The sequence below is a fragment of the Antennarius striatus genome, chromosome 23, assembly GCF_040054535.1.
Source record: "Antennarius striatus isolate MH-2024 chromosome 23, ASM4005453v1, whole genome shotgun sequence".
Taxonomy (NCBI): domain Eukaryota; kingdom Metazoa; phylum Chordata; class Actinopteri; order Lophiiformes; family Antennariidae; genus Antennarius; species Antennarius striatus.
In genome coordinates this window covers 10,376,953-10,400,000 of record NC_090798.1, presented here as the reverse complement: position 1 = coordinate 10,400,000, position 23,048 = coordinate 10,376,953, and the positions used below count along the sequence as shown (strand labels likewise).

The 23,048-nt window shown below is 52.3% G+C and overlaps 3 protein-coding genes across 3 annotated transcripts in view; 2 read left to right on the top strand and 1 right to left on the bottom strand.

The window, feature by feature from the left end:
* The window catches only part of spag17 (sperm associated antigen 17), a 15,331-nt gene extending 15,177 nt beyond the window's left edge, over window positions 1-154 (top strand). The window contains exon 44 of the mRNA XM_068308846.1: window positions 1-154. This exon is cut by the window's left edge and continues 189 nt beyond it. The gene's annotated coding sequence lies outside the window, so the exon portion shown is untranslated.
* Window positions 155-608: 454 nt separating this feature from the next.
* LOC137590532 (transmembrane protein 151A-like) lies at window positions 609-7,783 on the top strand. The gene is made up of 6 exons (XM_068308182.1): window positions 609-875; window positions 3,641-3,973; window positions 4,721-4,855; window positions 4,935-5,074; window positions 5,150-5,189; window positions 5,277-7,783. Exons 1-6 carry the CDS (start codon window positions 801-803, stop codon window positions 6,465-6,467), a joined length of 1,914 nt encoding a protein of 637 aa, XP_068164283.1. The 5' UTR covers window positions 609-800; the 3' UTR covers window positions 6,468-7,783.
* Window positions 7,784-18,396: 10,613 nt separating this feature from the next.
* pcxb (pyruvate carboxylase b) overlaps window positions 18,397-23,048 on the bottom strand; it is a 100,276-nt gene continuing 95,624 nt past the window's right edge. Inside the window, exons 25-27 of the mRNA XM_068308017.1 lie at window positions 20,426-20,566; window positions 20,223-20,324; window positions 18,397-20,140 (exon numbers count right to left, since the gene is read on the bottom strand). Coding sequence (XP_068164118.1) covers window positions 19,991-20,140; window positions 20,223-20,324; window positions 20,426-20,566 — 393 coding nt within the window. The 3' untranslated portion in view covers window positions 18,397-19,990. The remainder of the gene's footprint in view (window positions 20,141-20,222; window positions 20,325-20,425; window positions 20,567-23,048) is intronic.

Genomic DNA, 23,048 nt, shown 5'->3' with positions numbered 1-23,048 from the left:
CCGTCTGCATCCGATGCTAACGGTCGTGCTAATCAAACCGACCCACCAGTGGGCAGAAATCCACCCCAAGGTGGAGTGACGGAGTGACGTCGGCAGCAGCCAATCAGAGTTCAGAGCGTTCTGACGTCATCATCCCCGATGTTTATCCTTTTGTTTACACAAGTTTGTTGTTGTTTATCATTTTCTTCCGTTCCGAATAAAACCTTCATGACTTCAGCTTCCGTGCGTCTCTGCGGGGAGCCTCGGGTGTGACGTCAGCGGAGAGCGCTGAAAGTTGAATGACGTCAAACACTCGTTGGTATTTTTTTGGGGGGGGGTGAGGGGGGGGCGTCATTCTTCCGCCTTCCCGTCCCGCGTGCGTCCTCCTTCGTTTGCGCGTCCGCGTCTCCTCGGCTCCGGTGACGCGCGTGCACGTGCACACGCTCGCAGCGCGGGAGGCGGAACGGTTTCACGGAGGGGGGAGGGCGCGGGGGGAGCCGACGGATCTCGATGCGTGGACACATTTTGTTTTGACCGGAGGATGGAGCGGGCGGTGCGGGCGGCGGAGGACGCGCTCCGGACATAACGACGGGACCGGACGACAGCGAGTCGGTAAGGGAGGGGGGGTTCGGGGCGGCGGGGGCACCACCGGAGCGGATGATGCTGATTTGCCGCAGGCCCCGCCATCGTGTAACCGGATACCGACTTGCGGCGGATGGGGTGACGGTGCTCGCTGCTCCGCCGGGACGGTCCCTTCCGTCGGACGTTACCGGGGTGGGGGCGAGCGGAGCCCGCTTCTGAGGGGCGGAAGGAGCGGGAAGATGCGGACGGAGGAAGAGGAGGAGGAGGCGGCGGCGGAGCGGCCCATCCTGGAGGACGCGTCGGGACGAGAGCAGGTGAGAAAGGACGACCCCCCCACCCCCACCCCCCCAGGTTCCAGTTGCGCAAAATATGCCGCTGATCGCAGCCGGACGCGCGTCGCGGAGCGTCATTTACACACTGTGCCCCCCCCCACACACACATTCCTCCCCCCTTCGCGTTTCATTCACGAAACATGTTTTTGTTGTTGGCGCGAAAGATGTCACGTTCCTCCGTCCGTCACGCCGCGCGCCCCGACGCGAGGACACGGAGCGGGGTGGGGGGGGGGGCGTGGGGGTGGGAGGGAGCTGGTTTAGTTTGTTACCAGCTGCGAGGATGACGTCACATCAAGCAAACACACCTGACCGAAGTGAGTGACACGTGACAGGAACGGTGTTCATCATCATCATCATCATCATCATCATCACCATCATCATCATCATCATCATCACCATCATCATCATCATCATCACCATCATCATCATCATCATCATCACCATCATCATCATCATCATCATCACCATCATCATCATCAGTTGGACCCCCAGTCTTCAGCATCTTTCATTTCAAAGGCGTTTTTGTTCAGAAGCGGTTGCCATGGAGATGCATCCTTGGTAACCAGGGATGCGTGGCACCCTGGAGTCTCGCCAGTATTCCCAGTGGCACCAGCGTGGGAGTCACGTTGTGGGGGCGGGGGGGGGCGTCACCTTTACATCCCCGCCCAGATGGCGCCAGTTCCTGGTTCGTTGCCGCGGTAACCGTCAGCCAATCAGGGAGCTTTTTTTTTTTTTGAGGAACTTCCTCATCCAAGGTCCGAGAACTGGTCCGGATCAGTGGGGGGGGGGGGGGGGGTTCCAGGTCATGTGACCGAACTGAAGCTTCTCCTGTTACCATGGCAACCATGAAAACACCTCTCATCATCTACGAGGAAAGAAACGACAGATTTGGAAGGTCCAGACCTCCTCCCTCTTGATTAGCCAATCAGAGCCTGGCACACACCTCAGAGCTGGAGCTGCTAAGCTACGAACTGCTTCCTCCTCGTCTTTATTGTCTTCTTTCTTTTCTTTCTCTTCTCCCTTCTTTTCTACTTCTTTTTCTACTTTTCGTCGCCCTCTTCTTCATCCCTTTTCCTCCTTTTTTTCCCCTTCCTGTCTTCTTCCTCTTCTTCTTTTCCTACTTCCCCCCCCAAACTATTTTTCATTTCCTTCCTCTATATTTCCTTTTTCTTTGCCTTCCTTTTCTTTCTCTTGGCTTTCTCCTCCTCTCCTCTTCATCATCATGATGACATTAAAAGCCCCCCCCCCCCCCGTCAAAACCCCATGACATCAAAACCCCACCCATCGCCGTGGCTCCTCCCCCCACCGCTGTGGCTCCTCCCCCTTCCTTTATGTCCTTACATTCATGAAAAGTTCATGACCATTTTGTCTCCCTCACGCTCTTCATCCTCCCTCCTCCTCCTCGCTACACTTTTAGCCCAATCAATCCACTTAGAGACAGACTTCCAGAGAGGAAGTGGAGATGGGGGGGGGGCAGATGGGGGGTGGGGGCAGAGTGCTGTTGGGTTAGAACCGACCCGAGCAGTGGCGACGTCTCAATCTAAATAGCCAATCACGATCAATAATCGATCAAACACACCGCTGCTCCTCGTGTCCCACCTTCAGGCTGCAGTCGGTGGTTTTTAGGGGTTTAGCAGAGATGGTGATGGACTGCTGTGGGGGGGGGGGGACTGGACGGGGGAGAGGGGGTGTCCTTCACTGGCTTTCACTGCTTGCCCTTGACAATGTGTGTGTGTGTGTGTGTGTGTGTGTGTGTGTGTGTGTGTGTGTGTGTGTGTGGAGAGGAGATAAAGCGTCTTTAGGGGGGGGCTGCTGACAGGACTGGAGGTAAGGACGCTGGTGTCATTGCTTCGTCTCCTGTCGCATTCAGACACGAGGAAAGCCGAGCAGGTGTGTGTGTGTGTGTGAACGGTGAACAGGCGGGTGGTGTGCTCCTCCTCTTCCTCCTCCTCTTCCTCCTCCTCTTCCTCCCTGACAGGAGGAGCAGCGAGGAAGACGAGGAGGAAGAGGAGAGTCCAGAAGCATCGCTCTCATCTAAATTATTCACACTCCCTCCTCTGGCTGCATTACAACTGAGGATGTGAACGCCGGCATGCATAGAGGAAGTGTGTGTGTGTGTGTGTGTGTGTGTGTGTGTGTGTGTGTGTGTGTGTGTGTGTGTGTGTGTGTGTAAGTACTGTAATATGATGTCCTCATAGTGCAAGTGAGGCTATATGAAAGTGTGCACTTACAGAAAGGCATAAACTGTGTGTGCGCGCGTGTGTGTGTGTGTGTGTGTGTGTGTGTGTGTGTGTGTGTGTGCAGCACTTATCGTATGATGGATAAGGGGGGGTGTAATGCGTTCCTTTGGTCCAGACGTAACTAGCTTACACACTCGCTCTGAAATACGACACCGTTTACCAAACGGGGTGATTAGGGGTATTAAAGCTGGGTGGGGAGGGGGGTCAGGGGTCACGGGGTAACTGCCAGCATCCTAACTGCTGTCCCAACTTGACCCTCGGATCAGGAGACGAACAGGAAACTCTTCCTCCCTTGTGCTTTGAGGTCAATGCTAACATTAGCATGCTAACCTGAAGCTAATGTGACCTCTTGAGCTACTGGGACCCCATTAGCATGCTAACATTAGCTAATAGCCGCTAAATATCCCGGGTGAAAAGAGGAGGAGTCAGGGGTCAATGGAGTCATGAGACACGCCCCCCAGGTCCACAGGCAATAACGTCTTCCCTCCTCCTTCCCTGTCGCCGTAGCAACGGCCGCTCCAGCAGTCCCTGGCCTCCGCGCTGTGCCGGGAGTCCCACTGGAAGTGCCTCCTCCTGACGCTGCTGATGTACGGCTGCTTCGCCACGCTGGCCTGGTGCGCCCTGTGCCGCGTCGACGTCCTCGGCTCCTCCTCGGTAACCGGCGACGACGACGCCACTTCGGCGGCTTACTACAACGACATCCTGCAGTCGGAGAGCCCGTGCTCCAGCGGCTACGTCTACATCCCGCTGGCGTTCCTGGCGATGCTGTACGTGGTCTACCTGGTGGAGTGCTGGCACTGCTTCTCCAAGATGGCCATGTTGGCTCACGCCGAGTTCCAGGTAGGGAACGCCTCCGCTTCTGGAGGATGCCGCGATAAAATCCCATAATAATGATGATTATTACCAGAGAGGCCAGACTGAGATGGTTTGGACATGTCCAGAGGAGAGATAGTGAATATATTGGTAGAAGGATGCTGACCTTTGAACTGCCAGGCAGGAGGCCTAGAGGAAGACCAAAGAGGAGGTTTATGGATGTAGTGAAAGAGGACATGAAGGTAGTTGGTGTGAGAGAAGAGGATGTAGAAGACAGGGTTAGATGAAGGACACTGATTGGCTGTGGTGACCCCTGAAGGGAAAAGCCGAAAGGAAAAGAAGATTACCTTATACGTCACATTTGTCAAACTCTTGGCCCGGGGGCCAAATGTGGCCCGCCACATCATTTAATGTGGCCCTCGAGAGTGTCTAAAACTAAATAGCTCAAAAACGTGCTTTGTCCAGAACTACATTTCCCACAATAGAGTAATTAAATCCATTTTAACTCCGACAACTATGTTGTTCACTTGGATGGTTTGATCCTTGATTGATGGGGTTCTGTGTGTTTTATAACAAATTAAAAGGATTTATGGCATAACAGAGAAACAAACAGTTTTTGTGCAACTTTAATGTTCGTAACTTGAATAAGTTATTTAACATTAAGGTGTAGTTACATTATATTTTATATTTAGTTACATGTAGTTATATTTATAAGTACTTTTGGCTCTTGGTAAAATGAGTTTGACGCTTCCTGCCCTACCTTCTTTGATACAGGAAGTGTTCGAGCGCGTGCAGAGACTCCAGCAGGCCACGCCCTGCATTTGGTGGAAGGCCATCAGCTATCACTATGTGAGACGGACCAGACAGGTGACGCGGTACCGCAATGGTGACGCCTACACCACCACCCAGGTAAGGGCAGCTCTTCCTGCTTCCAACCCGACCTTTAACTACTTCCTTGTCCTTCTTCATCGTCCTCTTTCGCCCTCAGGTCTACCATGAACGTGTGAACACCCACGCCTCCAGCTCGGAGTTCGACTACGCCCGCTACGGCGTCAAGGACGTCTCCAAGGAGCTGCTGGATCTGCAGCTGCACCCGGCCGTTCGCCTACGCTTCACCAAGTGTTTCAGGTCAGACTCCGACCAACAGCTAGTCCAGGAAGTAGATAGTCAAGTGGTTTAACTTGGGATTTCTCTGCTCTTTAGCTTCTCCAGCGCTCGCGCCGAAGCCGCCTACCTCACCCAGGTAAGACGCGGGAAAACCGCCACATGCCGCGGCCAATCCGTCCCCTCAGAGACGAGCTAAGCGTCTGCTTTTACTTCCTGTCCCAAGCGAGCTCGCTTCTTCGGGGAGAACGAAGGGCTGGACGACTACATGGAGGCCAGGGAAGGGATGCACCTGAAGAACGTGGATTTCCGCGAACACATCCTGGCATTCCCGGATCCCGCCCACCAGCCCTGGTTTTCCAAACACTGGGTGTTCTGGTTAGCTTCTGCGTTCCTCCTGTCCTGGCCGCTACGGGTCGTGTCGGAATACCGCACGGCGTACGTCCACTACCACGTGGAGAAGCTGTTCGGGGAAGACGAGGACGGCAGCGGCGGCGGCGGAGGAGGACTGGGTGGGAGAGGGGATGGGGTTGAAGGCGGGACTGAGAATGGGCTCCACCCAGGAGGGATTGGGGCGGGGCTAAACGGGACGAGCTACCGAGCCATCTCTCGGGTCAACACGGTGGACATGACTGAACTGGAGTGGCACATCCGGTGTAACCAGCAGATGGTTCCCAGTTACTCCGAAGCCCTCCTGATGGACATGGACTTAAGTGGGGGGTCGCACCAGACGGCGTCCACGCCCATCTCCGGACCGCCGTGCTCCACCCCCAGCCAGGGGAGCAACCCGCTCCCCCTGGCGTTGCCCGTGGTGTTCAACTCGGCCTACCTCCTCCAGAGCTGCCCCCGATGTCGGAGGACCACGTCCAGTTCCAGCCTCCCCTCCAGGCTGAGGGCGCCGATGGGAACCACGGCTCTCCTGAACGCCACCGTGGCGGGCATCAGGGCGGCCGGGCAGGGGGGCGGGGCCACGGCGGGAAGGCTGGTGCTCAGTCGGAGCGGATTCTCGCTGGGGAGACTCGGAGGAGGGCGCCAGAACAACCTGTTCCATTCCAGGAGCATGGGAGGTGGGCTGGGAGGAAGTAGGGAAGAAGGAACAGGAAGTGGAGGAGGAAGCGGAGGAGGAAGTAGCGGCGGGTTCCTCGGTTTGGGATCCAGACAGGACAACGAGGAGACCAGAGGGGTGCTGGAAGGAGACGGGGAGGACGATGAGGAGGTGGTGCGGGAGGAGGAAGTGAGGAGAACGGAAGAAGGGGGGAGAGAGAGGGATGAAGAAGATGGAGGAGGAGGAGCAGGAGAGGGGAGGGAGGGGAGCACCGGAGGGAGGGAGCGGCCCCCGTCCTATCAGGACGCGTTCTTCTTCCCCGTCCTCATTATTCACGGAGAGGAGAGCTGCCACGCTGGAGACGACATGTGACCACCCGAAACAACGTCGTCATGGCGACGAAGATTTGAGGACTGGACTGAACAGACGGATCCGAACGGATGAGGGACGAGGGAAACCGACAAGAGTCGGAGTAGATAGGAGAGGGCGAAGGGGCACTGAGCATGTGCAGACGCAGGAAGCTCATTGGTTTAGGAAAGCTGCCAGGTGATTGGCTGTGAGTCAAGCGCTAACGTGAGACGACTGGAACGTTTATTTTCAAGTATATCTATGCAAGAGTGGGAGTGGGCGTGGCCAGTGTCTGGCAGCAGGTGGGTGGGAGGGAAAGGGAGGAACTCCAAACCGGCCAATAGGGAGGAGTCAGGTTGCAGGGGGGCGGGGTTTAAACTGGGATCGTAACCGAGAACCATAAAGATGGAGACAAAAGCGAAAAAGTTTTGAAGATGGACGAAAAAAATCAAAATAAACGTTAAATAGTTCCAAAAATAGCTTTTCAAACAAAACCGTTTTAGAAGCGAGCGTCAGATTCGTCCAATCAGAAAAGAGAATTGATTTCCTCTTGACTTCTCCATCAACTCCCCCCTCATCACCATATCCATTATACACGGACTTCTCTCCCCTCCTCACCCCTCCCTCACCTCACCTCACCATTCCAGGTGTGGCTCTGCAGGTCACATGACCTCCACCCATCATTAACGTCTTCATCACCCTCCTCCTCCTCCTGTCATGTGATCCTCACATCTGCTCCTGGGAAAACACTTCGATCGGGTTTCCTCTCGGCTAACGGCGGATCGGATTTAACGGAGCGGATATTTCCCTCTTACCTGAACTTTATCACGACCTTTGGTGACCTTTGGTGACCTTTGGTGTTAGTTTCAGAAAGACAGGAAGCAGAAGTTTCTAATTGGACTCTAAAGGTTATTAATCACACATTTCTTTTAGCCGTTGCGCCTGTGCAGAAGTTTAAACATTTACAGCTAAAGCTAGACTTGAGCAATACTAAGAAAAAAACTACAATACCCAAAAAACCTTTCTTCACTAGCGATTTAACCTCTATATCACATGATTGTACGTGTCCAGCATGAGGAGCCACGCCTTTACCTCCTTTATATCAGGCTGCATGGCGACCAAAACCACCCTCACGCCTCCTGACGGCGCCGTCGACATAAGCCAATCGCCGGCGGCGCCCGAACCTGCGATGAAGCACGTTTTCTGGCTCCTCCTCCTCTTACCTGCAAATACTCTGAAGCATCGTGGCGTTTTGCGCCGATGCACGGAAGCTAATACCTGCTGCTGAGTAGAAAACGCTGCGAGTCGGATATTTTTCGGCATGCAGATGTGAATTCGAATCTGGGTGGGTGGGTGGGTGGGGGTTCCATTTCTGAAGCTGGATGGGTTTAAGTTGAGGGAGGGGCAACAGATCCGTGTTACAAAGCACAGCCAACCTGCTGCAGCAGCCAGAAGCTAACGGCTAACGTTTTTTTTTTTGGGGTCACCTCCAGCTATCTTAACGTTTTACTTTCCACATGTTACTGAAAAAGCACACGGAAGCAAGGAGAACCTGAAAACAGGACAAAAATAAATAAACGAAACCTGGAAACCTTCAGCGAATGTTTCTGGAAGCAGGAAGTGGAGCGGCGGCTGACCCGCTTTGGATTATGGGACGCTTTCTGACCCACATTCACGCCCGTCCCGCACGGAGGATCCGCAAGAACGCTGAACCGGAAGACAAACCAACGAGGAAGAGCGTTTCTATGGGAACCGGCACAAGACAGACGGGACAGAATAAACTGATTTATTTAATCGCTAACTCGACTTGTGGATTAAATTATCTCCATTAACGTCACTAAAAGCACCGGCGCCGCGTCGCCGCCATCAACCTGGACCCTGATGGAATTTATCTAACGGATGCAGACTTGATTTCAGGTTGAGATTCTGAAGGCCTTTCTAGAGACGCCTCACGTCTGATTGTTACGTTTGAACCTGTCTACGATTGTTTGATGATGTCATCGTGTCCTCGGTTCAGGTGTGCCAAGAGAACTTTTTGTCCATGATGTCTCGCCCAGAAACACGCTTCACACATGATGCATGTCGAGTCCCGGCCGCTATAATAAGAGCTTCATTTAGTCTAGAGGGACGCCCGTCCAGTGTTACCCCACCACCCCAACACGCCCGTCCAGTATTACCCCCCCCCCCCCCCCAACACGCCCTCAGCTGTGTTGCCTTCGCGTCCGACGTTGCCAACTTTGTTGCTCAGGTTTTGCGTTCACGCCGCGTTTCCCGTGTCGAACTTAAACACGCCAAAAGCAAAAACCGGACACGCCCACGCGCGTGGCTAATAGGGTGGATGTACAGATGACAGATTGCGTGATGGTCTTTGACAACACGCGTGTTGGAGACTTACACGTGTGTGACGTGGATCCACCTGGAATGTATGTCGGTGTTAAACCTGCAGTTTCTGTTTTCGTCCACCAGTTGGCGGCAGAGCCTTAAATAAAGAGACGTGGCGGCTGCTTGCAAACAGCTGCTGTCTCCGAAGGGGGGGTGTGACATCACCGAGCAGAGCTCCGCCCCTGATGTGATCAGATTTGATTGAATGTGAAGGGCGTCACCGAGCGGCGGTCTGACCTTATGACCCTAAAGCGGCGGGAGCTTCAGGCGCGGTTCGACGTACCCGTGAAGCGCCCTGCGACCCAACGGCGGTCTGTTTGCTCCGCCCAAACACCACCGACGCGGTTCGTTCGCGCCTGAGCACAAACTTCCACTGGTTTTCCCACGCTCATCGCCACCGCCGCCACTCGGCTTGTCGTATAGACGTCTTATAAATGCTAGTAGCGAACGACTGATGCATTGTCGCTGTGTCTCTCATGGTCAAGGGGGCGGGGCCAGTATTCATACTGTAAAATCAAACATGTCAGACGTTTGTTTGACGTCACGTCACGAGGATTCCAGCGGCGTCTGTCGACCTCTGACCTCTTTGATATTAGCATTAATATCCTCCAGATTTACAGTTTTACCTTCCACTGCGTCGCCCGGTCGTCGGCCGGGCGTCCTGACTTCATGCTCCGCCCACCTCACCCTGGGAGAGGGGGGAGGAGCCGTCACGCTTCAGGGCGCTGCTGGATGACTCACGCGCCGTCGAATCAACGGTCCGCGTCGTTGTGTCACGCCGCCGCTAACACTATAGCGTCACGTAGGACGGCGCCGTACGCCGGGATCGGGCTTCCTGTTCAGGCGTCGAGCAAAATGTCCTCAGTATTTAAGCTAATTAATATGTAACCAATAATGAGATTGTCGTTATCTCACCAGACCGGCGCCGCCGCCGTCAGATAATGTCGTTATTTCATCTGAGCGGGGGATGAAGGAGAAGCTAATGGAGCCTGTGCTAATATCACTGTTAGCTGGAGCGTTCCTGGCGACGATGATGACAATTAATTATCATGGAAGACACAAATAAAGTCAATCTGCTGAATCACAGCGTCTGGTCTCCAGGGGTTTGTGAGCGTTGGCGTCTCCACGTGTCCCTGAACTACACACGTCCTCGTTTCAGAGCTTCTGTTTCAGGGATTCTGGGAAAACAGCTTCTTCCATCCTGTCACGTCAGCTCCATTAAATAAGATGCTAATGCAGCGACGATGTGGATTTACAGGGGGGGGGGGTTCAGTTTGATGAAGAGTGATTCAACAGCCTGCATAATTATATCGAAGTTTAAATGACACATTTTCAAAAAGATTTTTTTTAATGAATTTTCAAAAATACTTCGGAAAGTACCTCAAAAAATGATTCAATCACATTACTGAGTAAAAAAAACAACAACTAACTTTAAAAAAAAAAACAATTTAAAGTTGTTGAGCCAACAACAAATTAAAAAAATTCAGGATACTAATAATTAATAATTAATATAATTAATTAATTTCTAATGAGTAATTGATTTAGAAAAATATTCTCAAACAGATTAATTACAGTAATAAAGTACACAAACAACAAAAACATCATTAAAAGCAAATAGGTGATAAAATGATGATTAAAAAAAAAAAAATTAAATAAATTTAATTTTTTGGGTATTCTAATCAGATAAGCTTCCATTTGAGAAAATTTGTATTTCAAATGACAAATTTAGATAAAAAAAAGCCTGACGGGGGTCAATTTAATTTGATCCCACGAAATTATAATAAGGCAATTTAATTTTTAAAAAAAACAACCTAATTTTACATGGTTGAAGCCGTCAGGAGTTGAGTCTGAGACATGACGGCGAGCAGCCGCTGCGTTTGTGTCGCGTTGGAGATTTCAGCATCAATCTCAGGCATGTAAAATTCATAAAGGTTAACACAATTCGTGCGCCGTTCAGCGGCGGAGCGACAAACTCCACATGCATTATTCATGCATTATTTATGCGTGTGCGGCGGCGTGTCGCCAGATGAGGCCGTGTCGTCTCTCGAGCGCCTTTAGGAAGTCCTTCCATCATGTGACACGAGATTGTTTTCCTGCTGCGGCGCCTCTGGATTCATTTTTCCTGTTATTAACCTTATCACGCCGCTCGCGCCGAAGGGGAGGAGCTTAGAGCTTCAACTTCAACGCATCTGTCTTCCGATTGGCTGTCTCTACGCGAGTCAAGACAAGACAAAGTAAGTCCTGCTTTGAAGAGGCGGAGTTACCAAACTGGAAGTTCCTCCATTAAGAGATCCGCAGGAGGCTCCTCCCAAACAGGGAGGAGTAACACGGAGGGGCGTGGTTAAAATTAGTTAACTAGCATGGGGTTATCTGCGGTGCCTCCAGACCACCGGGTGGCGCTGCAGATCCACAGCTCTGAACCCGAACAACCTGCCTAGCCTCGGTTTCAATCAACGGCCAGATAAGAGACGCAGCAGAGCTCGACATCAAAGCTCCCGGCGCTCGATTACCCAGAATCCCCCAGAAGACGAGACGGATTAATCGACATTTGGAGAAGTTTATTTGAATAAAGCTCACTCATAATTGGTGAAATTAAACCCGTATTTTCAGGTGGCAGGAGCCAGTATGTGGGGGAGGGGTGGGGGGGTGGGGGTGGGGGGGGGGCAGAGCATATGTCTGGAATTTGAATGCATCAATGATGAACGTTAGGCAGAGCGTTTAGCGTTGCATTCAAGTTCTGGAGGAAAACAGGGCTTCAAACAAGAACAAATGAGTGGATGTATAACTCTCTCCTCCTCTTCTTCCCCCCTCCATCTTCTCCCAGCTGGGGGGGGGGGGGAGGAAGGGGGTGCATCGTTCTCATCTCTCAGTTTCTCACGTCTCTTCTCCTCTTCTTTCCGTTCGATGTTTGTTGTTTTCACACCAGCTCCTCTGTTTATTCTGTGTGGAACATACTGAGAGCATCTGGTCTCCTTCCTCACCCTCCCCCACCTCCTCCTCCTCCTCCTCTTCCTCACTTTCATCCTTAGCTACATGCTAGCTGCTGCTCCTTGTGTCTCGTTTTTTTTAACGAAGAGCTCCTCAGGCAGAAAACAAGCCGCCCAGGTCACCAGCGGGTCATGTGACCCTGCTCCGATCTAAACCAGTATTAATCCAGATTTATATTCGGGTTAAGTCAACCCTCAGTCTGGACTGGAAGGCGAATCCTCCAGAGGGCGGCTGGAGGAGTCGCCTCCCCTCCTCCACAGGTGAGTCATCCACCCCCCTCCGTGGGTGAGGCGTCCTCCCACGTCCTTGTCCAACTCTTCTTACAGTTCCTCCTTTCTTTTTGTTTCATCATTCTCTCTAAACCTCCTGCCTCTTCCTCACGTCAATCATCTCTTCACCCCCCCCCCTCAAAATAAAACTAAAGCGGTGGATTTCATCAGCAGCGTCTTCATCACCTTCATCGTCTTCGTCATCTCCATCACCTTCAGTCCACAAGAAACTATTCACACGTCTTCACTACAGTTGGTTGTGTGTGTGGACATGATGGTTATTATGTAAATGAGCTGCATCTGCCCCGCCCCCTCAAACTCCTCATCGTAACACTCCTCCTCCTCCTCCTCCTCCTCCTCCTCCTCAACACCAGAAGAAGAAAAGTGAATAATCGATACGGCTGCAATATTTAATCAGATTGGTGCAACGTGACACAACAAGGAGCGACAGGAAGTGGCTGTAGAGCGACAGGAAGTGGCTGTAGAGCGACAGGAAGTGGCTGCACCTGATGCTCCGCCTCTGCACAGGACAGGTAGCTCCATTTGCTCAGTTAGTATGATTAGCATGTTAGCGGTGTCCACACACTGTAGCATGAAGGCGTGCGTTGGGTTGCGATCACACACTGGGCTATGGTTGGGCTCCTCTTACAGGCTGGGGGGGGGAGGAACTGCCCCCCCGTGGTGCGTTCAAGTCCATCTGGTTATTTGTAGCGTTCAGCCGGTGGTTTTGTCGGATATTTTTTCCCTGGCCGTCTGAAGGAACTCAGCGAGTCGCTGTGATTATTCTGGAGCGACTGGGACTGAATTAAAGATGGACGTTGGTTTGATTCTCCATCCCATCCGTCTCGGGCCTCGTCGCCGCGGCGACGCCGAAGGATGGCGGGACATGCATAATGGAACAGCCGCATTTCTGCTTGGTTGGAGGGGAACGAGAGAGAACCATCATTGACTTCATCATCATCATCATCATCACATTTACCCCCACCCCCCCTTCGCCGCCAGAATGTATTAAGATGGATCTTTGACATGGTTGGGAATAAGCAGTAACTGTTAGCATGTTAGCATGTTAGCCTGGAACAGTCGATTGATCGTGAATTCGACTCCTGATGAGGATGATGGGGATGAAGGCCGTCATCGGTGTGACCTTGCATCGCGCTCAAGTGACAGCTAGCTAGCATTCAGCGGCTAAAGGCTCATCAGCTAGCTGGCATTTAGCGGCTAACGGCTCAGTCGTAGCCGTCCCGGAGGAGAACCGACCGACCTGTGACTGAATCGGAACGTCGGACGGAGCGTTTTTCCAGGTGGACGGAACGACCAGCTAGTTTCTGCTGCCCCCGGTGGCCAGAACAGGAAGTGCGGGTCTACTTCCTGGCCCTCACCCGACTCCCACCCGGTTCAGGGAACAGATGCAGCTCCATCCGTCGTCATCCGTCTTCATCCGGTCTGAATATTCATGTTCTTCTTCACTTTATTTTAATTGTTGAAGAAAAACATGAGCTGCTGTGCGTCCAAGATGTTTAAAATCCCGTTACCATGGCGACGTCACCTTTAAAAATAAAGTTTCCATTTAAACTGTTGATGGAGCGGGCTAGAACCACACACACACACACACACACACACATTCATTTACACACTTCACCTCCTGAACCCCCACCCATCCTGCATCAGGATGGGTGGGGGTTCTTTGTCTCTAAAACAGAGACAAAGAACTTTAATAAAAAACTTGCCGCCGGAGCAGAAACAGTTGCCAGCAGCCGGCGCCGCCATCGTCCTGGGCGACATCTGCTGTTACTTCTTCAGGGTACGCATAAAGTTTTTAAGGCGGCCGTCATTCAGGCGTCGTGAGCCCTGCCAACAGGAGTTGGTCGAAACCTGTAGGAAGTGGAATCGCAGGCGTGGAGCTGCTTTGAGTTGAAGGTACAGTGATGGCCATCCGGTTGTCGCGGCAACACAGGTGGCATTAAATTACCTGCCGCTTCTCCTTCACGACAGGTGGAAGCGACTCCCCAAAGGGACGGTCCGGTGGCGCCCAACTGCCAGCAGAACCCTGAGAAGCCGACGCCCACGCATCCGGATGCAGGAAGGGGAAGAGGAAGTCATGTGACCTCCAGCCGCCAGGTGGCTTAATTTACCCATAAGCCCCTCCCATAAACAGCGAGTAGTTCAGCGGTTTGGTTTGATGAACCGGACCCGGGTCACGGTCTCGGAACGATTAAACACCCCCTTGAGGAGGAAGTCTTTCTCCTGGTCCTTGGTGGAAACCATGTGACCCTGTGCCCCCCCACACACAAACACACACACACAGAGGATGTAGTCGCCGCCTCCTCTCTTGTCGCCGCTCATCACACGCTCCATCCCTCACTCCCACTCCTCACATTGTGGTTTATTTCCTGTTCCCGCGTCGGCGCTCCTCGGCCTCCAGAGCGGCGACGTTTCCAGCGAACAGACAGGCGGCAGATATTAAAAAGAAGACGAGTGGGAGGAGAGACGGAGGAACAGATGCTCAGGAAAAATCAGGTTTAAACAGGAAGTCTGGATCCGCGTGAAAATCAAGCTTTTCTTGTTGGGGAATCTATATTTGTTAATCCGATGCTAATATTGACAGAACATGGGGAACGTTGGGACCGCGACTCGGCTGTGGATGTGGGACGTTTTTTCTGACAGACTTTGTTTAGTTCCAGGGAGAGACAGGAAGCGGCTCACGCTTCCCCGACAGAACACTTTAATAATTCGTGAAGACGACAGCAGGTGTGGATTTTGTTCTGCCAGAACACTGGAGGTACGACAGCAATCAAACGGGAACAAGAGCCAGACGTCGTTCTAATACAATAATGAAGGGATCCGTCGCTTCGTTCAAAGCCTTTAAAATATTCAGTTCCATCAACACAGACAAGTTAGAAACGGGCTGTTTCAGAGGCCGACGCTTTTTCTTTGGTCGGATCTTTATTCCCCGAATTATTTCATCAATCGAATCTAAACGTGACTCAGATTGAAGGTCTTAGTGGATATTACAGACTAGTTCTGTCGGATGGGGAATCTAAAGAAGGACCTGGTTTCGTAGCAGTCCTTCAGATCAACCAACAAAAGAACCAGACGACAACCCAACAGACCGACCAATGGGCACAGACAAGCGGTTATTAGTCGTTTGTTCTCCCTTCACTGTGTAAACATGTGTGTGTGTTCTCTGTTGGTGTTGCTTCGGGCTGCTGTGTAGACCCATCAGTTGAAGTCGTTGCTATGCTATCACTTGCGAACGACCTTCTCCACAGGGTCAGCGGCGGCATCGGCTCAGTAGAGATCGTTTCTCAGTGGGTTCCACACCAACACCCCCAAAACATGACAGCGAGATGTTCAGAAAGGTTCTGACTTTGTTAGGATGAATATCTAAAACCGTCATCCGCCGAGTCAAGAGGTTGTCTAGACAACGGGTGAAGGTGTGTCACTACAGACTGGCGTGTTGGACTCTTTGAGGGATTGGGCTTCATGGTTGTCTAGAACCCTGGGTTCTGTTAAGCCAGCGATCTCAATGGAACCAGTTTGCCACTTTGAGTCGCGTAATGATCAAATGTGACTCCAGACAATCCGGAGGAGGCGACTTGGTGGATGGAGGTAGACTTCTCTGGTCCAAACAGAACTCTTCCCGACAGGAAACTTGATCGGCACCTGCCAGGATCCGTTTCATCACCAAACGGTTCAGGCCGTTTGTTATCACACACACACGAGTGGACGGGGCGGCGGCGGCGGCGGACCGGAACGTCTTCAGATCCGAGAGGTGAAATGATGTCCCGGTCTGGCGGTTCTGGAGCGAACGCTATCGCTGCTCCGGCGTCTGATGGCGACGTGACGACGGGAGCAGATCGGTTTTGTTTATTCAAGACGAGGACGTTTCCGGCAGCCAATGGGAGGACAGATAACCGCTCTTCAACCCGATCACCGCATTCACCACGGCCCGCTGGAACGTCTCCGCAGCGTCACAAGCCAGAGCATCAAATGTTGAGATTCAAACCCGTGTCCGATATGACACGTGTGTGTTTGTGCGTGTGATGCAGGTCAATGGAGAGGATATTCAGGTCTGGTCATGTGACGGCTGGGCGCCACAGGCGGGGCTCTCAGGCCGCCTCCTGCCGGGCGCCGCCGGCGTGTCTGAGCATCCATAAAACATGAAGCACAAACATGTGTGTTTCTGTGTGTGTGTTGGGATGTTTGCTCTTTTAGAACAACACACTTTTTTTTGCCTGGAACACGCCTGTTGCCACAGCAACAGTGACACCTAGGTGGGGATTGTGGATGCATGGTGATTGGCACGATGTCTCTGGCGTAGGTGAGTGAAGAGACGAGCTGCAGCGCTCCTCTTCGTCAGACCTCCTCGTGTTCACTCGCTCCCTCCTCTTCCTCCTTCTCTTCCTCTTCCTCCTTTGCTGCAGTGCTCTGATTGGTGCAGCTTCAGGCGCACACTCGTGGTGGCGTGCATCAGCCGTGTTTGTTTGGCCTCTCTGTCACCCGGGAACGTCGATCCCGCCTGCCGGTTTAAAACGTAATGATGTGTCTCATCTGTCTCACACACACACACACACACACACACACACACACCTCTTCCTTTCACACGCAGGCGCCTGACGTCAGCGGCGGCGTACGGGTCTGACAGCGATCGACTCCGGAGGCCGACGGACAATGAGTCGACTGTCGGCTGTCACTGGATGCAGACATCACATTTGTCGTTGCCGTCGACGACGAGCATCGATCTGTCCTCTTAATTGATTTTTGAACTGCCAACACGTCCTTCAACCGGCGGCTCGCGGCGCCGCTAATGGCGTTGAGTCTGGAGGAGGAGCTTCAGGCTGGTGCTTCCTCGTTCGACCCGACCTGCATCCCAAACGCTCTAGTTTGGGTCTTCTGACTGGGGGGGGGGGGTCCGACCCAACGGAACCGGCCATCCGTTCCATCCGTCTGAGACAGGGCGCCTCACCTCGTCTATTCTTTTCATTCAGGCAGGAGGATTACCGCCAAGAAAGCAGCAAAGCAAGCAGTGAAGGGATTATCAGGCAGTGGCGAGGGATTAGTGGGGGGGAGTCGACAGCAGACCCCCCCAGTGGACCCTGCAGGGGTATCATGTGTCGGTTGGAAAGTCGGTCGTCATCCCGTCGTCGCCGTTAAGAGTTTCTTCCTGTTTCAGCAGGAGGCGTGACCCGAACCGGGGTCAAGCCAAACGGGATTGGAGCGCCGGCCCTGAAGGGGCGGAGTCTTCAGAGGTCGTCCGAGACCCAATGAGGAATTTAGGCGTCGGATGAAGAAGCAGCAGCCAAACGTCGACAGGAAACAACTGATTGGATGTAACACCACGACCAGCTCACGGTGGGCGGAGCTCTGAGGTCAAATGCGACACACTGCGACCAGTGGAAAGGGTTGGAGATGTAATCTGATTATAGGTTGCTTGAAATGGGATGCGATCTGTTAAAACGATGAAGTCGTTCACTCCAGTTGTCGACAGCAAAATAATGAACTTTAATTTTTGATGAGACGTTGAATTTAAAGTCGGTTTTGAGTTATTTTGATTTTAAAAAATCCGTCCGGCGTTTGAGAGCAACTCGTTTTCCAAAACTCATTATCTTTACATTTTAAGACTAAAGATGTGATCAATTTTTTTTTTTTACGTTTAATATTCTGACACATTAAACACAAAGTAAAAAATAGATAAGAAGTAATGATTGAAAGAATGACTCGTTTATCCCAACTAACCCAAAACGTGTTTAGTAGCATCTTGTCGTTTCACCGACATCAAAGCCGTCCTGACGGACACGCCATCCGTGTTTCCTCTGCTAATGGTGTGTGTTCATCAGAACCGTCACTCAGCGAGTGGTTCGCCCCCCCACCCCCCAGGAGCGATGTTATCGCTTCCCGATGAGCGTTCAGCGTTTCCCTGCTCCTCCCGGTCGACCAGCCAGTCGGTACCGGCAGCTCCAGAATGTCAGCGGGCATCAGCCGGCGGATCGATCCGCCGCAGAGTGACGGGCCTGATTTATTTACCGTTAATCAGTTCAACAGAACCGGTTTTAAGACGACGGCTGTCGGTTCGGATCCACATCAAACCGCCAGCTTGGAAAAGAACCAAACAGGAAAATCCTGCAACTGAATCCTGACGCAGGAGGGAAGACGGAGATGGAAGACTTGGGATGCCGAGAGACGGAGACGTTTACAAAAACGTGACTCGGATAAAAGTAGTGAAGTGATGGTCGGACCCGGAACCATTTCGGCCTCGGATTGGTGAACTCCTCTAGAATCCGACTCAACTCTGTGAAAACAAGCCGACCACACGCTGCAGGTTTCTAGTTAACTTTATTAGTAAGTACAGATAAGAACAAAGCTCGGGTTCGGATCCCTTTGTGCGCTCCGGCTCTTCCCCAAAAACAGACGGCATGTAAACGACTAAACGCAGACATCAAAGCCGGACGGATCAGAAAAGAAGAAAAAGCAAACAGGAGACGTTTGTGACGCACATCCCACGGAGACGTTTCCCAAAACTGAAAGTAAACAGTTTGGTATTTAAAAAAAAGACAAGAAAAAACAAAGGAAAGAAATAGAAAGCAAAAATAAATGTCACAGAAGAGATTCTCATCCCGTCGGCCTCCGGGTGGGGCCCACTTTGACCCCCCCTTCCTGAAGCAAATCACATTTTTTTCTCTTTTATCATTTATTTCGCCAAACGTGGTCTTAAAGGTCGTGTTAACGGACTCTGAGCCGCGCGGCGCTACGGCTTTACATTATTGCATGAGTCGCCGCCGCCGCCGTCTCCTATGTGCAAATTTACACTGCCGGGGGAGGGGTAGGGGTATGTGGGGGTGGGGCAACGCGATGAAGACGAGGCGTCGGAGCGAGTTAATAGGAGGAGGGGACTGAACGTTTTGTGTGCAGGTCGTCATTCGTCTCCCGTCTCTTCCAGCAGATTGATACCATCGGGTGGGGGGCGGCGAAGCGTGGCGGCGCGCTAATTAACTGCGGCATCGATGGACAGTTCAAGAGGCGACTCGTTCTCGGGGGGGTAATGGAGCAGAAGAGCTGGAAGCACTCCAGCCGAGGAACCAACCGATGCTTTAATTCTGCGATTCGATCGGCGCGATCCGTCCAACGCGGGAAGGCGATCCGTGGCGGCGTGTTTTCCGGCTACGCTTCCACGCTTCGCCGCGACGCCTCTTCTAATTCAGCTCCTGCTTGTTTACTGTCATCAGGCGGCTAACCGTCCGTTTCGACACAGATCAGGATCGTTGCGTGAAAGCCCCGCCGACGAACTCAACGGGTCGCGGTGGCGTCGCCGTTAAACGGTCCCAGAGATGGCGCCGCGCCAGCTGGCAGTGACACAAGTGGGCCATGACGACCCACCCGACTTTTGAAATGTTGTGGGGCTGAATTGGTTTTGTTTTGGGCGTTTCCAACATGGCCGCCAGCTTCTTAAGACGAGTGAGAACAGGAAAACCGTCTCGACCGACAGCTAGCGCTAACATTCAGACGCGGTTTTACAACATTTTGTGCTTCTCTTTCCGTTTCGTTAAGCTAGCAGAATAAGAAACGTGATTGGATCGGACTGATTCTGAGCTAAAAGAAGCTAAAATGGGGGCGACGCCCACAGATCAGGTTAGTTTATCGCATGTAGATCTAGACGCTATGGAATGTCTCATTTTAAGGACGTCATTCTAGGCGATTATCTTACGTCGACATTAAGACATGAACTGTGACAGAAGTTTAGTCCCCGCCCACTCAGCTGTACAATCAATAATCAATGTAATTATTATTATGAAGGTTTCTCATCATTGGAGGCGTGTCCAATTTAAGACCATCCTGTGTCAAACGTCCCGGCAGCCCCTCCCCCATCAGATTGTCTAACTCCCACCGCTAGCCCCGCCCTCCGCTCTCGCTCTACTCCTCTATTTCCAGGATGAGGTCGTCGCCCTCCAGGGAGGAGTCGGGCGTGACGTGCACCGCCTTGACGGTCCCGGCCAGGGGGGAGTTGACCACCATCTCCATCTTCATGGCTGAGAGGACGCACAGCGGCTGCCCCTTCTCCACCTGGATACCACAACCACAGGCATTAGCTTAGTGGCGTGGGCGGGGCAACAAACGCCAATCAACCACAAAATGTTCCTCTGACCTTGGCGCCGACTTCGACCTTAACCTCCAGGACCTTTCCAGGCATGGGCGCCCCCACCTGACCCTTGATGGCCTTTTGAGCCTTCGGATGGAACTTCATTTCCTGGATGGAGGAGCAAACGCAGTTATCATCATTCACACAGGCCCCGCCTCCAGCTCTTATAGGCCTGCCCCCCCCCCCCCCCCCCGTTGCCTTCGGAGTACCTTCATGGCGACGGTGTCTTTGACCAGAACGGACCGCAGCTGTCCGTTCAGCTCAAAGAAGACCTCCCTCTGCCCCGCCTTGTTCAGGTCGCCCAGCGCCAGCGCCTTGATGTGGAGGGTCTTCCCCCTCTCCAGCTCCACCTGAGATGAAAGGCCACACAGGGGGGGTGAGAGACGGTGGGGGAGGGGACGCAGCAGGAATTAGATTACGTTAGGAAATTCAGATTAATTCAAAGGTCTAGCCGCAGCAATAAAAAGAGACGAAATTAAAAAGTGAAGTTAGCAGAGTGAGACCTCGCCGGCGTTCCCTTCGCTTCCTGATTTGTTTCTAGCCTCGGGTCGGACTGGAATGTTTCCCAGCATGCAGTTGGGTTGCAGAGTGCAGAGATACATGCACAGGCTTGTAAACGCCTGACAAAGAGACATTTGCATAAATTTAGCGCGTTGTTATCTTTTTATCCACCGTTTTGTAAGGTACTTCTTCTTTCGTGATGTGTTGGTGAACCTCGCGTCACCAACATAGCTCGCCGAGGCGGACGAGACATCCCCGTCTGTTCCAGGCGTTTCTGTCAGGTTGGGTTGAGTTGGAGTCGCTGGGGGTGAAATCGCCCAAATAGTTCTGTAAAGTTCACCTTATTGACCTGTTGGCATTTCTTTTGGCAGGTTATCGATCGACTTGGAGGGAAGAGATAAAACCCAGGAGCTCAGCGGCGGTCCCTGATAAACCCACGACTGGACGCAGCATCGGTACCAGAGCTGGAAAAAACTAGCCCTGGATGGGTCTCTGCTGGACCTCCGACGTTCCAGCAGACGAATCAATCCTGGCGTCAAACGGAGGCAAGAGTGTTTCACACGTGACTATCCGAACGATTAACAGACGGATAGAAAGATCCTGTCAGCTGCTAGCGGTTAGCCGTTAGCTGGATGGTCTGGACTTCACCCTACCTGTACATATCTCTCCGATCTGTTTGACTTCCTCGTCTAGACCCTCGACATCAGCGGCCAGCCTTCTTCATTTATCTCACGTCGCTCCTCAAATCTCTCATCTCACTGGTCGGACCCCCCCCACCCCTCGACCCCCGCGCCATCCACCCCCTTTTCATTTGTGAGCCTGGCTCTCAGTGCCTCTCTTTGTCAGTCCTCCCATGATGCCACAGCGTTCCATTTGAAGTGTTGTTTGTGGGCCCCCGCCTCATGCCGCCATTAGTCTCCATCAGCGCCTCTTTCAGCGTCTGTTTGATCGTCTCTCTTCTCTCTGTTTGCCCACACCTCTTCATCAACCCTTCCTCATCCTCGCGTTGTCATCCCGCCGCTGAGTCTCCATTGTTATTCCAGACTGAGTCTCTAGGCAGAGACAGAAATACAAGCCGCTGCAGGTGCATATCGACCCAGCTGGAATCCACCTCGGTGCCTCTGGGTGTTCTGACTCCTGGTCGGGTTCTCTCACTCCGTTTCTGGAAACTAAACCTTTCTCTGCATCTTTACTTTCTCTGAGGTGCTTCATTCCTCCCTCCCTCCGTCACACCAAACTCCTCTGGTTCCAGCTTTGTTCGGTCTTTGCCGGGTTCCTGGTCAGTCTTTGTCAGATTCTTGACTGGTCTTTGCTGGTCTTCATTGGTTGTGTGGTCTTTATTGGTTCTTGTTTAGTCGTTGCTAATCTTTATTGGTTCTTTGCAGGTCTTTATTGGTTCTTGGCCATCTTTACTGGTCTTTGTTGGTTCTTGACCGGTCTTTTGTCTTCCACAGTACTCATGGGTAACGTTTTCTGGAGGACGGTTGCCCTGCTTTGACTCTCAAAACAGCCGGTCCAGGCATTAAAAACAATTTGTCCCAAATCTATTTTATTGGCTTCAGATCCCTCTATAGAGCTCGTGTGGGCGGGGCCTCTGTACAGTCTGTACCCCAGCTGTGTTTTCCACACAGGCCTCACATTAAGGCGCCTCCACCTGGGACCAGTTCCACATTGGGAACTTGATTGCCTGCTTTATTGCCTGGTGTTGCGTCTGACGGCGATGACATTACCATGTGTCCATGTGCATTAGCGCCGACAGGCGTGTGACCGGCGCCATGTTTGCTATAATCAGTGTTTATATTCCTGTCAAACATGATTAATGGCATCCTGACTCATCGGATGGCGGATAGGTCGACTGTGTCCTCGCAGCGCCGTATGGATGTGTGGGTGAATCCCAGGAAGAGTTGCCACCGACGCTGTCGCCATGTGTTCGCTGCACCGATGTCGGTTAGTATTTGACAGTCTGAGGGACCACGTAGACGACAAAGCGAAGTTTGAGCAGACCGTGGTCCGGTTAGTTTAGGGGAAGCAGTGGGAGTGCCGGCATGGGACAGATGAGGTAGAAACGGACCGCTGTGAACCGAGACATCAGAGAAACACATCCAGACTCCAAAAACAAAACTTACTCCCAAAAATCAATGTCAATTAAAGTGACCCTAACATTCTTTTCTCCAAAGGCACCGAACACCTCTGAAAGTCTCTACGAACTCGTAGGAACTCGATCTCGTCCTCCTTCTACGTAAATAAAACACAATGACGTTACGTCATCGTTTACTGTAACCGCTTTTAAGACCATCGTCTTCCAACTGCAGTACCATCCAGGCGCTCACC